At 41.8% G+C, this 16,275-nt stretch overlaps 1 protein-coding gene across 2 annotated transcripts; it reads right to left on the minus strand.

Moving 5' to 3' along the window:
- Nucleotides 1-17: 17 nt before the first annotated feature.
- Nucleotides 18-13,028, minus strand: nudt4a (nudix (nucleoside diphosphate linked moiety X)-type motif 4a). 2 transcript variants are annotated; one of them, XM_073472311.1, is made up of 5 exons: nt 12,944-13,028; nt 7,416-7,526; nt 5,717-5,761; nt 5,319-5,406; nt 18-2,018 (listed from the first exon to the last, which is right to left on the minus strand). In XM_073472311.1, the coding sequence occupies exons 1-5, from the start codon at nt 12,995-12,997 to the stop codon at nt 1,792-1,794; spliced, it is 525 nt and encodes a 174-aa protein (XP_073328412.1). In that variant the 5' UTR covers nt 12,998-13,028; the 3' UTR covers nt 18-1,791. The 2 variants fall into 2 exon arrangements, with proteins under 2 accessions (XP_073328412.1, XP_073328411.1); XM_073472310.1 differs by having other exon boundaries at nt 12,529-13,012.
- Nucleotides 13,029-16,275: the final 3,247 nt, after the last annotated feature.

Here is a 16,275-nt window from a genome sequence, read left to right on the forward strand (position 1 = left end):
TAAAACGTGGCACTGTGGATGATCAATACATTTTTATTTTGATGTTTTATTTACACACACAACATGATGGTGCACAGCAGAGTATTCCAGTCACACATAGAAAAAAAAAAAAAAAAAGGTTAATCATAATAATCAATTTCCCATGCTCCTTAAGAACAAGGGCTAATGATGCTCAATAAACTGAATTTATCACATAATTAGCTTCCTCTGGGATGTTGACAAAAAAAAAAAAAAGTCTGGTCTACACACTGACCATGACTTCCTGTAATAGTTTCCTGTACGTGATGGGAAGGGGTGATCCCCTATGAAACACAAATAAATACATCTAGTCAATGCATACTAAATAATGTACATTCAGTTGTAACAACAATCCGTAGTTTCCTTCAACATCCTTTTTGTTTGACTCTAACAGCTGAGAACAGTAAGGGTCTGGTTTTGACAGTGTGTAAGGCAGATTGTACTTCCCTCCAGTCAGTAAGGTGCACAGTGTCTAGAAAATAAACACAATTTACTGTTGTGATTGTGAAGGCACTTATAACACATTGTGATTCTCGAAGAACCAAGGCCTCCTTATTGTCTTCTCAGACATTAAAAGTGCAATATGTAAGAAACGGCCACCTGTCGAATTCGAACTCAAAACGAAACAGGGGGCAGCATATCACCAGAGTAACCGCTAACTGCTATCTGCAGCTGCCGTTAGCTCAGTTAGCCTTCAAGCTAGTGGTCCAGACTGGGTGCTTGGAGCTGGAGGAGCCGGGGCTGGGTGGTTAGCATGCTAACTTCAGCAGGTATCTCTGCATTACAGAGGTCATCTCATCTCTTACAGTTCTTACATATTGCTCCTTTAACATGGCTTCACATTTGTCCAACGCGCTTAATATTAATAATACTTTTTTCAGAAGATATGTATTGTGTTTGTATGATACAGTCTGTTCGTAGTGTTGAATGCGCTCTTTCTTTGGCACATTTGAAAGTTTTGTTCCGCGATACAAAAGCTGATATTTATTGAACTGTGCCAATATACTGACATTTGTTCAGCCTGACAACATTAAATATATGTACAAATGTAAGGATGTGTGGGGAAGGACTATTTAAAACTCCATTCCAGTGTGCAGATGTTCATCTCATCTTTATTACTGTGTTACTAGTGATCAGAGATGATACTGTACTGTGTACTTTTAAAAAGGTACAGGAGGAGCAATGTTGCTCACACTTGAATCTAAACAGACTTTGCCCCTCAGCTCCCTTAAGGCAAAATACCTCACAGGACTTGAGCTACACGGAGGTCACATTAGTTTTACTCCCAGAAAGTGTCATGATAATTCACAAAAACTGAATCGTAATCAAATATCCACACCAATGTAGCTACTCGTCTTCAGAACGGTTTGCAGAAGGGCATTATTTGGCACTGAGTCACTGTGGGGATATGACTTCCTTTGAGAGCAAACGCCTCCCAGTACTGGCTTCCAGGAAACCACCCAAAAGCGCGGTGCACTGCTACTCAAATATTCAGCATGTAGGACTAAAAAGGACCTTCACGTTGCTTTACACATTTGCTCTATTTAGCTGGTGATGGTTGTTAAAAAATATCCATATAAAATCTTAAATACACTTGGATAACATTTTGGCACTCTTCAAGCCCACTTGGAACCGGTGTCAAATCAACTTCAAGGAAGTCCATACTGTACATATTAAGAGGCTGCGTTAGTAATGCAATCAATGCAGAAGTCTTTTCCAGATATGTCCATCCTGGTGTCCTGTTAGAAGAGCCGCTAGCTGCCGGTGAAGGTCCTATCTGTTGACCAGATGTGAGCCCTGTGTGGAGCAAACAACATAGTGAGGTGTGTTGTTGTCCATCACTTGGGAGCTCGGGGTGTTGCCGTTAGTCGGGCTGCACACGGGACTGCAGGTGGGGTTACAGGTGTTTGTGAGCCTGCGTAGGTACTCTGCATGGACAGGTCTGTGGCTCTGCAGGACTCTGATGGCTTCGTCAACTTTGAACCACTTCCTCTTTCTCCCTGTGGAAACATTCAAGAAAAGGAAAGGTTGGCTAACACTGATCAACAGGTAAATGTTGGTGTTGCAATTGGGGATTACGCTTAACATGTTGGCAGTTGTCTGGACTAACCCTGTAACCCGCTTTTGAGACAGCGATGGAAAGTTACACAAAATGAGAAATGTAGATGTCGGAAAGACGTGGGACGAGAGGTTTCAGAAGCTGCTGACAATCCAGCAAGTACTTTGATCAAAGCCCTTGAAGTAGGCCTCCATCCTGCTGATGAATCAGCCCACTCGAATGCCAAAGCGTGTAATGGACCTGCCGATCCACTAGAGGTCAGTGTATGAGGGTGACTGTCACACACTGTGGAGATGCAGCAGTGTTTCCGCACAAAGATGTTACTTTAGCGGTGCACCAGGTATATTAGGGCCCAGCCAAGCATATTTGCCAACCCATTTTAGCATTTCGTACTTTTTTTGATGTTCGAGAGAACAACGCCATCTGCGATCGATTGATTCCCGGACAATCTGCCCCCGCTCGTCCCCTCCTGCGTACTGACAATAGATAATAAAGAGACAAACTTGTAAGTGCACCTGATTGTTGTGATGTTGTTCGGTGGTTTTGACTGGCTACATATTTAACAATAAGCTTCCTCCACACACAGCTCACCTGCTGTTATGACAACAGCATCGCAGATGAAATTATCCTAAACACAAGCTGAATCTTTTTGCCGACTTTATAAAAACACACGAAGAAAGCAGATAACACTGCTGGTAGAGAGAAACAGAAAGGTGAGGCAAGGCACTGGGGCTGGCTTTCAACCAGGTAACTAAGGTTTGAGTCCCGTTTGAGGCCAACAGCCAAGTCAAGTGTACTAGCCATCCGTTTGTAGTTTGTGTTATTGTGTGAACTTGGTGTTTTAACATGTTAGTTGGGATCAGAACTTCACACACACAGTACATCACAAACTAACTGACTAACATGATTGAGCAGTGAGTAAAGTTGCTCAACGAACAAATTAACTTAAAACTGCTAAACCACATTATACAACATGCTCAAGAATAAACTAAAGCTGCAGCACTAAAGGCAGAGCGGGAATGGACATTCCTGACCTACTTCACTTCATGTTTATGAAGCTCTCATGTCACCAAACCTTCCTAAGAAAAGCACCTTCCACAAAAACGATCTGTCCAGTAAACCATCAGCTGGTACTTATTTATACTTTACTTCAAACCCATCATCTCCTCCCATTCAATTCCCAACAGCATTTTGGTAAAGTACTTGGGCGTGGCCAGTGATTATGAGAGCGTGGTGTGAGACTTTATGTTGACACCCTGAAGTACACAACCTCTGGCCTTTCAGCAGCGGGAGGAGAGTAAATTAGACAAGTAGTGCCGAGCTCTTTCCGCTCAGTCGCAGCCCTCGTGCGGGGCGAGAGAGGACGAGTGAGGAGGGGGCTGTGGTGAGCGATGATAACTGGAAAACAACTGGGGACAGCAAACATTCCTCCCCCTTGTGAACAGGCTGAACTATTCCTGTGGGTGAGGGGAGTAAATTATCACGACCACTTTTTTGCAGCCCAGTTAGAAGTTAGTTTAATTAATTATTAAGTCCCCAGAAAAGTATTAGAGCAACATTAGAAAGTTTACAGTGATGAGAGAAAACATCACTGTAAACTTGTTTTGTCCAACCAAACAGTCCAAAATCTTTAAGTTCAGTTTTCTATTAAATAAAACAAAGAAGAGAACAAGTTCCTCAAAGTGGAGCAGCTGGAACCAAAGGAAGTTTGCAGTTCTTTGAGAAAAATGAAACGATTAATGGAGAATCAAAACCAGCTGCAGATTCATGTCATGTCTATCGATTAATCAATTAATCGTCCAATCATCTTAGTCGTTTTTAAATGGAACACTGTCAAGGAAATGGGACAAGTATGTATGGCAAATTGTTGCGACATTTTGGGACCGTAAACACTAGATCAGGTGCATTGACCTCATCCACAGGTATGTGTCCCAGTTTCTCAGTTTACAGAGTGATGACTGGAGGCCCCAACAGTCTTTCTCAATAGTTTCCGTTTATGGTCTTGACGCCAACTGGACCTTCTGACCTGTGATCTACATAGGACTTTTTGTACCCTCAAAAAACCCCAGCAAAATCACTTACATTTGTCAGAAATATGATCTGTGTACTGATATGATTTATATATATTTTTTGTCTCATTCACATCAAGAGGACACACAGAGCATGCAGGCAACCAAATTCACATTCTGTCGCCGGTTTTATGCTATTCTACTATCGGTAATAAACTATTTTCAGGGCAGACATTTTGACTTTTGGCTAAGGATGGCGGCAAACCATTTAGGCGAGCTAGTTCCAGGGCTCTGGTGTTGTACATGCTCACTGACGTGGCTTAATGGCGCCATCGTTAACATTATTGGTGACAAACTTGCTTTTCCTGCTTTGACAAGTCCAAAATATCTGCCGTGAAAATTGGTGGTTGCAACATTCAAAAGGAACGCTTGGTGATGAACCAACAAAGGCACAGAAGAGGAAGACTTCAAGCTACTGCAAACATGCATGTAAATATTTCACTGTTTCTGTGTGCACAACAGGCTCATTTCTCTAGATTTTTTGAGAACAAATCTGTGATCTGTATTAGTCAGCACTTCTCATTTGCCAAGGTTATCCATCCTCCTGACAGGTGTGGCATATCAAGATGCTGATTTAATATTTTATTCAATTCACAGGTAACGGCTCTCATGGACATTCCTGCCGTCGGTATGCCAATTGCAACATCTGCGGTATTGTGTTGTGTGATACATTTTAGAGTGGCCTATCGTTTTGATAAGCCCACGGCACACCTGTGTAATAATTATTCTCTTTCATCAGTAGCTTGATATGCCACACCTGTCAGGTGGAAAGAGAAATGCTCACTAAGAAGATTTTTTTTGTGTGTGTCTTATACTTTCAAAAAATGGCTCTGCAAGTCTTTTATTAGCAAAGCTCACATTTCTTAGACCTCAAGGATACACACACACCGCATTTTGTGTACACTGTTCGGTTTACACTGAATGCAAACAGAAACTGTGGTGGCATCTTCAATTTGTCTCAGTGCAGTAGGTTGAGGGGCCCTAATTACTTACTAAATAGTGAAAATTGTCTAGTCTTATGTGACAAAAAGGACCAAAACCCCTTCAAAATATAATTAAATTAGTTCAATAAACCACTGGGACAAGATGTACTTGTTGCAAAAGACTTTTTTCTGTGTGCGTCAAGGCTGTCAGTCAGTCATATGATAACCAAGTGAAACTTGGAGGCATACCGATGTTGACAGATTCCTCCCAGTCTTCCAGTGTCTCCGTCACTATGAGGGTGTAGACGTACGTCCTGTGCTTTCTGTCTTGATTGTGCTGCAAGGGTTTGGATGAAGACATTACATTATGTAATTGCACTAAACCGTATTGGTGCAATGCATGTAAAGCTTATATTTACTGTGATTAGCTGCACTGTTTCTTTGTAGGCACTACATAAAACACAACAACTTAACTCTCTCGCTGACGGAGGACTGGCACAGAGACATGAGGCATACCTGCCAAGGTATCCTATGCATGATAGCAGGCTTACCAGCTAAGCTGATACAGGGTTTTAACAGCGTAATATAATGTTGTGTATGCCGAGTGAGAATTTATTACAATTTTCCATGACAGTTTGACAACGTACCTCAAATATCCCGAGTAGTCTGCCAAGCTTCCCCTTCACACCAGCCTGCACACAAATGAAGAAAAACCAATCAGGACCCATTTTAGACATTAACATTTGAGTGACCACACAGTGTTTTTTTTTATTAAGTTCATTGAAACCTCCTGACGCCAACAAATCTAAATGAAACACTCACTGTGCAATGTTTTCATACAGCTGCGTCACAGCAAGAACACGTGACCTGGTATTAGGAACAGCTTGTCCCCGTTTTAATGTGTGTCCACGTTCTCAGTCAAACATTTGTCTCACTCACGTCAGGAAACCCTGTGGCTTAGCACCATCCTAGCATGGCCACGTGCCGGTGAGACAGCATGGCTTGGATGACCAGGTAAGCCTAAACATAGTCTGAGTGACAGCATGATGACACAGAGGGGCTTCACACAAGTACAGTGCATGAGTCGAGATCCATTTCTGCTTATGCACACTTTGCGACAGATTTTTGCGGCCACTGCACTTAGCTGTGGAAACTGACATATATCCTAGAGAAGTGGTTTTAAAACCTGGGGGGTCAGGACCCCCATGAGAAGTTCTAAAATTAGGTTGTGAAGTGACTGGAGGGGTAGAGAAAATGTGCTGTCATTTTCAGACATTTGCTTTTCCTTGTGATATTCTGGATAGTGGAACCTCTTCAGGGCGGTTAATATTGAGATAGAAGAGAGTGCTCACTCGATCCCAACCTTTTTTCTCACAAAAAAGCAACCACTATATTAGAGTGTGTTAATAAAGCTAGGCAGCTTGTGGAGCACGCTTCAAGACAGCAGATACATGTATAATTAGCTTTTTGTGAATCAATAAATAAGTCTTCTTGTTGCTGGCTGGCTTCAGACTTCATTTCAGATCCACCTGGATCAGTAAGAACATCTTGAAACGCTAAACAGACAGAGACGATTGCTTTATCCACATTGTTTTGAATCCTTAGCTGGCCATAGTAGTTAGTTTGCAGCTCATCCATATTGAGATACATGTCTGGTCTGGGAGGCACAGGATGTGGGTAACTGGAAACCCTTCCCAAATGTCACTGCCATACTTTAAAGCTATCAGCACCACTACTGTCCAAGGCAGAAGCTTACAGCTCACTCCACGCCGAACACTTTGGCCAACTACCAGCAGCCCCCTTTACTGAAGCACAGAACAATTAACTGGACATTTATGGATTTTTGCCAAATACTTCTATCCAGGCCAAAACAGGCCTGAGTCTGGGTTTTAAAAACTGTTTTTTCATATTCCAACATCTGAGTCTTGGGGAGTTGACTTCCAAACCACAGACCTTTTGGACCCATGAAGTGACCTAGTTCACAGTGTCCTTTTCCCAATGTTCATGGTTTGCTTTTTGTTTATCTTCCCCTTTCATTTTATGACAGCAGACCTTGTGAAAGTAATGCTGACAATCAGCTGACTCTCACAACTCACAGGCTGGAAATTCCCACAACCAGCTGAGTCCACCTGTAACCTGCATTATCATTAGTGTTACAACTTTGACCCCATTAACAACAATACAATTCCAAGTTTCTGAAAGTTTATTTTCACATTGTACTAGCACAAATTGAAGTGAATACATACAGCATGCCAAATGGCCAACCACAACCACAAAATATAGAAGAACGGATACATGATGTGTCACTGTGAGTGTTGTCTTTATTTTTTCAGTGGATGAGCTCACCTCTTCGTACACCTCCCTGATGGCGGCTCCACACGGCTCCTCCTCTGGCTCCATTCCACCTCCTGGCACGATCCACTGGTCCGGATGTCGACTGCTGCTCACCAGTATCACCTTCAAGGAGAAAGGCCTTCCTCAGGTCACTGCTACTGAGCTCAGGGTGCCAAAAAACACGTAAACGGCATGCCCAAGTTTAGTGTCCCTCACCACTATAGGTGTCTGGTGGTGGCAGGATGTGTATCGAACGTCTCGCATGTCATGTCAGTCATTCAGTGCGTTTCCTTAATGCAATACGAGCGTGGTGTGGACTGAGCTGCTGAGCATGACACACTTTGCCACATAATTTAAAAGTGACTGAGAGTCAGCCTGGTGTTCAATGTTGCATTAAAAACACTAATACACATGAAAAACACAAAAACTCACTTTCCTGCTCTACTACTCGTCATTCTGAAGTAAATATTGATTGCACCGTATAATGGCTGTAGAAAAATGACACCATCTGCATCTAGATTGGTCTCCTATGAACCTCGCTTTCACCATGCTATTCCACCTGCTCGATTATTCACGCAAAAATGAAGGCAGCATTTCGGCGTAAAGGAGGTGATCCACCATTGGGCAACCAAAACAGGAGGCATTGTTTTCCCCCCGGTCGCTATCCCCAGGTAACGGTAGGACAACTGGAATAACTGGAAACACTACACTGCAAAAGATGAAGAACTCCACTGATGGAGGAGGCAAAGAAGGTGAGGTCAATATGTGTTTTCCCTCACCAGCAGGACATAAGACAGTTCAGAACTGGCATTCTTTCTACTAGATCAGTAAGTAACAACACCTGCCCATTAATAATACAAACAAGTTTCCCTCTGCCTTTTCATAGCACTGAGATTGGGGTTTCTTGGTCAAATTTGGATTCTTATGGTTGTTTTTTGCTTTGGATAGCAGCCAGGCTGCTAGCAGAAACCATGTTGCTAACGCAGTGCCAAAAGTTGGCCATTTACGCTTCAAGGCAGACACTCTAATGTAGATTAATTATTTTATTTTATTTTTAAAAACTCTCTAAAAACAGTCCACACGTAACATTGCAGTGCTGTATTTCAGCCATCATTAGCGTAAAAATACAATAAACAAATACTTTTTTTTTTATAAATGGAAAACAATAAAACATTAAAAGCTTGAGAAGCCGTAAAACATGACAAAAAGATGACGAATCATCAGTCTAGTCTTAAAATAATCCAACTGAAGCCTCGCACTATCTTTAACTGACCTAAAATGCATGTAGTTTAGTCTTTTTTGAGCACGGTGCCCCTCAGGAGAAGCAGTCGCTTGACCTTAAACCCCATCTGGCATCACACTGACCCACATTAAGTTCACGTGTGAATGCTTTCTGAACTCTACAAGACATGTGCAGCCTCTACATTTTCCTATAACAGCTCTCTTGAAAGCAAAGATTAGGTTAAAACCAGCATCGGAAATCAGCTATTTGCACATTATACACTGCGGGCAAACACAACTGTCCCAGCAAAGGTTTCCTAATTATAAGAGGTGTCTGCATGCCTGCTGAGACTTGATAGTGGAAGCATGGCAGAAGATTTGTGAAGAGCACTAATGACAACATCTTCACTGCTGTCAAAGCTGGTCTCAGAAATTACTGTGATGAGTGAAACTTCATACTGTGTGACCCTTGGCTGTAACTCATGCTGTAAGCAGGTCAAGATAAAGATAAAAACCCACAAGAAATCTCAGGACTCAGATAAACATTATTTTAACAGTCTCACTGCTAACTGAGCTTATTCAGACATAAACTTCAACATGAATCAGCACATTATACACTCACAAAGAGAACCTGTTCATCTGTAAACATGCTTTGGATCATTTGTGCAAACAATTTAATGCATATGGGTGTGACAAACTCTCTCTGTGTCTGTCCTTGCATATACAAACTCTCTGGAGACGATGACAAATCCTTAACACAGGCTTCTCTGTCAATATTTATGTATGGATACCAGGCCCACTTAGTGGGTTTTTGTGATTTTTCTGTCATCTAACATCAGTAAACTGAATCTGGCTTACTCACTAAATCCTGCAGAGCTTGATCTTTCACTGGTCACTGGTCCTACTCTTTATAGTGCCATTCTAAAATTAGGAAGACATAAACTGAAGTGGCTCAAATTATCAAAAATAATAATAATAATCACTCAACTATAGACAATTGTATAAAAAAATATAGAAGCCAAAGGATGAAAAAGAATGGTACACTTTCCTAGTTTGATTTCACATTTAAAAAGGAGACGCATGCTCATTTTCAACTTCAGAATTTTATTTTGGGTTGCTACTAGAATAGGTTTATAAGCTGCAATGCTCAAAAACACATCAGTTTTCTCCTACTGTCCAGTGCTGCAGCGCTGTATTCCCCCTCTGTCTGAAATAATTCTGATTAGAAATAAAAAGGCACCGTACTGATTTATTTAATGTCTTAAAGGGGCACAAAACTGTACGTCACATTAATGTGGTGTGAAGACTTTGCTGCGTCATGACTGATAATGAGGTGGCAAATTAATAGCCGCAGAGGATGAGAACAGAGACGAGTCTCATTTGAATCTCTGCCCTGTAAACTATCCGTGCAGGGCCCTGCAGGCTGCGGAAACACTGGCAGCTGTCTCACTGACACAAATGCACACAACACACACACATGCATGCGCAATTTCACACAAACGCCATGCGAAACACGTAGGCCTGCGCTCTAAAACCACTGGATCAGCAGTTGCCTTTCAGTATGACAACAAAAGAGCTCAGCAGAGGAGGTTAATGACCCCAACAAGCTCCACACACCTCAGTGAGAGAGCGCCCAGAGTGAGGAAGAGCTTGGAGTGTCCACATCAGCTTTAAGGTGATCAACACCTGATCACAGTCCAGCTCACATGCTGTCGACAGATATTATACTCATGCTAAGCTAGAAACTGTATCATGTGGCGAGAAGTTAAAGCAAAAACAGAAGTAGGGGTTGTGTTTCTTTTAGTCTATCATATTTTCTGGTACGTTGATTGGCCACAATAATTTGAATTTACAATGATGTTATAATGCAAACCACTACACAAGCATTACTACTGGTACTGTCCTTCATGAAGCTCTCGGTGTAAGTTTAAATTTTTTCACCATTTTCTGACATTTTACAAACCAAACAACCAATTGATTTAGAAGAAAATAATGGACAGATTTCTCGACAATGAAAATAATAGTTAGTTGCAGCCCTATGTAAGACTAATTCACCAGATTATTACTTAAAGCATGTCGTATGGGCAGATGACCTTATGTTTCTACAACCAGTGTGAAGTCATCCTGCCTAGTATTTTTCTGCCTCCTGGACTCCAGCTGACATGTTGAGGAAGTGACTGTAAAACAGGCATGCAGACTGGATGGATAGCTTACCACATAAAGGGCGACACATGCAATCAAAGCAAAGCAGTGAGAATGACATACAAGCCAAGCTATATGAGACCGGTTCATCAACTTCCAGCACAATCAACAATAATCAACGTGACTTTGAGCAGATGTCAGCACTCTGTCACAGATGACCAGGGCAGAGAGAGAGAGAGAGAGAGAGGGTGGGAGCATGAGGAGCAGGAAAGTAAATCTGTCAGGGGACAGAAAGTGCACGCACCTTGTTTCTATAAATTGCAGCTGATAGGTCACTTGGTGTTTAGCACACAGTGTAACACTCAGCCCCCAGCCAGGCCCCTGCGACCCCACTCCCCCTATCACATGTGGTCCTGAGATGGGCTGCCGTCACTAGGCAGACACATTGTGATCTAGGACAGCTCCTCATCCACCCCCAGTGTTTCACTTCTTTATATTAACTCAGCCTTAAACCTTAACTACAAAATCCCCTTAATTTCATCAGCATCAAAGAAAAACATATCACAAAATGTTTATCTTTAGCTTCATTCAAACCTGTACACTTGTAATGTCAGTCACCCCACCTCCTCATTACCCACAATACCCTGTGAGGTGGCAATATGCCTTGGATATTAGTATTTCATGTAATAAGTCTTATTTAAAAAGGAGGAGTTCGAACTCAGAATTTTAATATTTACAATATTAATGAGGCAACAACACAAACTCAGAAATACTTATTGTTTCCATATCTGAGTAAACAAGCTGTTCTCAGAGGAAAATAAGGTCCCCAGAACACTGGCTGAAGCTAGAAAGGTGGCAGGGTCCGCCAAATATAACAGTAAAACAGTATGAAACTGTGTTGTCCTTTAAGCTCAGTTTGTTTATTTAGTTTATTAAGGCATAAACAAAACAAACATAGAATTATATACAATCTGAAGGCAATATTTTTAAGCAAGTGTGTGCAAACAAGTCCTGCCTTTGCACATTTTGCTCTATGATGCATCACGAAATATAGACTGAATATGAAGCAACAAGACAGATGTCGCTGCACTCCATTTGCCATTACACTACAGTTCAGAGCAAGCAAGAAACATGATTGCAGATGGGATGTTGGGAGGAAATGCAGCAGCAACAGGAGTGCAGGACCAAAGGATTAGTCATCACAACGACATGTGTTGATAAGGAAATTACTCTGTACAATAACCAAGTTAGAAACCAGACACCACCTTGGTGAGTGGATTTATTTGAATGACAGGAGGTATTTACAGGCTGATATAGGAGGTGGCACTAAGTTTTATGAGAGTATTAATATATAAATCAAATAAATTCTTGAGTGTGCAGGACTGTCAAAGATGAAGACTTGAAGCCAGGACACATTGAGGAAAGCCTCGTCCTTATGAATTATGAGTTTTCCTCCTGGACAGGAAATGAAAATGATGGTCTCCTGCTGGGTGTTAACAGCGGGTGCCAGCTTGTAAGACTCCCTGTTGTTTAGTAGGTAAAATATCTCGGGCCAAGTTATGCTCGCCTCTGCCCAACACAGCAATTAAAAAGGCGCTGGTGAGCTGAATACACAATATAAACACTCACAACCCCAGCCTGCCTGGTTTTTACACAAAAACTTGGGGCTTTGTCAGAAAGTAAAGTGTTAGTAAATGCCCTCCCTTCTCCTCCAGTGACGACCGCTTTAACCACCAACTCGAGCCGTCGACACGCCGCTTACCTCGTCTTCTTTTTCGTTTTTGAAGCACAAACACGCCGCTCGTCTCTTGAACCCCTCTCCGTCGTACGTCCTGGTCTGGTTGGGCTTAAACTTCATCATTTATATTATTATCCCGCCAGTCGTCGAGTGCCAGGAAAGGTTAAAAAAAAAACACACTGTGGGTTCAACCAACACGGTGAACAAAGTCCGTCACGGCGCCGTATCCCCCCCGAAATCTGCCCGACTTCTTCACTTAGTCCCGGGTGTTTTTTACAGCGTGTGAACTCGGTCCATCCATTCCCGGGCAATGTCAGACATCTGGTCGTAAATTGCAGCTACCGCGGTGGTGTAAGCTAGCACTGCTGCTGTCAACACGCATGATTCAACAAACTCGCTCACATCTGTGGCCGGAGAGAGAGAGCAGCTAACGACTGACCTGAGAGCTGCCCGCTGTCAGCTCCCACCTGACGTGTGCGCGTTTCACCTCCATCACTATGAAGACCGATCAACCGGACACGGAGCTTTTATACTGCTGCCAGCTCCACGCGGACGTTTTTTTTTTTTTTTTTTCATCACCGTTGCCTAGTAATCATCAAAAACGTCGCGTGTGTGAGTGGTGCGTTCAAATCTGACTAGCTAACCCAGTTTTTCACAACTTCAACAATAAATACAGAACTAAGAAGATACTTTGAGTGCCTTTTTCATATCACAAAGCAAGGGATTGTTAACTGATGAGGAGGGTGGTTTATCTCAGAAGTGATCCTTTAAAGGTGCAGTATGTAGGATTTGGTCACCTGTTGAATTCATAGTTTCCCTCATGAGACCTTACTTTGAAAAAAAAACAACCTTGTATGGTTTTTAAAGTCAAGAAAGTCGCATTTTTTCGTAATTAAAGAGGTCATATTATGCTAATTTTCAGGTTCATGCTTTTATTTGGGGGTCCTAGTAGAATAGGTTCACATACTTTAATTTTCAAAAAAACATTGTTTTTCTCATATGGTGCATTGCTGCAGCATCCCTTTTTCACACTGTGTCTTGAGTGCTCTGTTTTAGCTGCAGAGTGATACATCTCGCATTACTTAACGGGCAGGATGCAGCCAATCAGATGCAGAGTAGAGTGGGCCATGCTGACGAAGGTAGTGTGATCTAAAATAACGCTGCTGCGGCAGTCGCCATTGTATGTCTGCTGACTGACTGGAGTGTATATATTTTATAATACATATATAAATATATATTTATATAACGCCTATAACATAGTGACACACATAACTTGCAGAAGTAAATGCTCGACTCCAAACCAGGTGTTTCAGGCAGTGCAGGAGCAGTGGGAGAGAGTAACTCCCTTTTACATGAACAAAAATGCTACATAACACAATAAAGGAAAGGCAAAAACCCCAAAAGCATAGTATGACCTCTTTAAAGTAATAGTAATAATTTTCCAAGTCGTGAAAGTCGCAGTATGTCTTAAAACAATGAAATATAAGACTTGGAAAATATGTTATTATAAAGACCACACAGCCAACAGACGCATTAGTGACGTCACCAAAACGCTTAACTTAAACATTGTAGAGCTGTAACATGTAATATTTAGATTTAACATATATAATTAGATGTAATATTCATATTTAGCATTTAATTTTTAACATTTGTTTTTTACATATAAACATATTTTTAACAATGTACATCCCAGATGTGAGGGAAATGAGCTAAAAGTCGAAAATATATCAGTTTGAAATCTGAAGTAAATTTTTTTACATACAGCAGCAGCCTGGTGATACTCACACATATTATTCATGCTAACTGTAGCGAGGTGGTGTATTCTGTAATGTACTGGTGAGTGTGGGAGTGACACAGCTCAAGGACTCCCTCTAGTGAATGTGGACTGTCTTTAAACAACAGGATATGTTCAAAGGTGAGAATGTTTACAGGCGTTCAAAAATGACAATGCTGATGAGCTGGATGTGAATTCTTCAATGTTGACTGTCGGTGTCAGAAACCAGAATGTGGACATTAATAACTGTAGGACACTGAAATCTGGCGGCAACCAGAACAAGAAAGTGCTGGGCTTAGTTTTAAAAAAACAAAATTCTTGATGATTGGTGATTTGATTTATAAATTATCCTGACCCACATCCAAAGCAGCACTATGGCTCACATGAGTGGCTCACAAGAAACAAAGCCATGCTCCGCAAAGATAATTACTAAAATCAGGGGCATGGGAGCATGCAGCCTTCAATTTTCCAGACTAGTGGGATAACTCTGATGACCTCTTTGCACTTTTAACTAAATCTGACTCAAATAGACCCATGTGCCTTAAGAAAGCACACAGCTCAGATTCATGCTGTTTACTGTGTGAAGGTTTGAGGCACCAGGTTAAGGGAAATACATTCACTTGGATTTGCATTTAAAACTAAGTTCATACAAGTATCTTTCAGTGCATGAAGGGAGAATAGAGAGAGTGGGGTGGAAGTACGAAGATGCCGAAAATGGGAATACATCTACCTCAAAATATTACTTACAACAGCTCAGTGCTTGAGCAATGTACTTAATTAATTCCATCACTGATTGATTATACAGTCTGTGTCTCTCTGCAGAACGATGATGTGTCACTTCCTCATTCCAGACACTAGATGGTAGGCACGACTTACTTATAAATAGAAAGACTAGGGGACAATCCTTTGTGTCATGTTGAGACATTACATTTAGAAATACTTTATTACAATTAACACCTTGTCTGACTTCTTAATCATTTTTTATCAACCATCGGTGCGCCCAAATGGTGCACCCAAAACCCCTCTCTGAGACCAGCTGTGGCTGTAAGCAACAAACAACAGCATGTGCAGGAAAACTGTTTTTGTTCCTCAGATAATAGATGTGGGGGCGCCCTGGTAGCTCAGCTGGTAGAGCGTCCACCCCGTGCACAGAGGCCGTGTCCTCGCCGCAGCAACCCAGCGTTCAAAGCCGACCTGTGGCCCCTCGCTGCATGTCATCCCCCCTCTCTCTCTCATCCTGTTTCTAGTCATCTCTCTAAGCTGTCCTGTCAAATAAAGCCATGAAAAGGCTGATTAGATAGTTAAATAGAAAAGGTTTGCAGATCATTGCATCTTATTTTCTGGATTCAAAAAATAGGTTACAGTGTAGCTTGCTTACGTAGTTTTTAACACATCCCCACTTTTTCCTCTTGGACATCACATTGTCTGAGATCACATATGCTGAAGCAGTGGTGGATTCAGGATGTTTGAGGGCACTAGCTGTATGCGATGGGGCAACAGCGTGCAACAAGGGCACTGAAAGAGCATCCTAGAGGGCACTTTATCATGTTTCATCTACCATAGGGTCATCTAAGAGGGCACTTTCATATAATTTTTTTGAACATAGGGCACCAGCGGGGTGATCTGTGCCCTTATGTCCCCACCAGTTTTCAACACAACGTGATGCCCTCGCCTAACTGCCTGTTATTCAAAACCTTGAATTAATTGTTCAAGCATCTGATTTAATGATTTTGTTGAAAATTGTATTAATTTGTTAACAACCAAAAGCGTGTTTTATAAACAGTAATGCTGCTATTCAGATCACAGGCGCAAGTACACACATCTCAGTTCAATCTAATTTCTGAAGTTGTATCTAATCAGCACCTCCAAAGTGAAGGTAGGCAGTTCCTGTCAGTTTCCTGTAATAGAGCTGTGATGTTTCTGGTGTAAAGCGCCTTATTTATTGAAGGAGCGTCCACTGGGGAGCGAGCCCTCAGTTTATTTATGGAGTGCAGAAA

The sequence above is a fragment of the Pagrus major genome, chromosome 8 (genome assembly GCF_040436345.1).
Source record: "Pagrus major chromosome 8, Pma_NU_1.0".
Classification (NCBI taxonomy): Eukaryota; Metazoa; Chordata; class Actinopteri; order Spariformes; family Sparidae; genus Pagrus; species Pagrus major.

Bases quoted from the DNA above. Each gene is read 5' to 3' on its own strand.
- nudt4a (XM_073472310.1), bottom strand. From the start codon at position 12,627: ATGATGAAGTTTAAGCCCAACCAGACCAGGACGTACGACGGAGAGGGG. The intron at 7,527-12,528 runs GTAAGCGGCGTG...TTCTCCTTGAAG, and splicing joins AAAACGAAAAAGAAGACGAG to GTGATACTGGTGAGCAGCAG. The intron at 2,019-5,318 runs GTATGCCTCCAA...ATGTTTCCACAG, and splicing joins GGAGGAATCTGTCAACATCG to GGAGAAAGAGGAAGTGGTTC.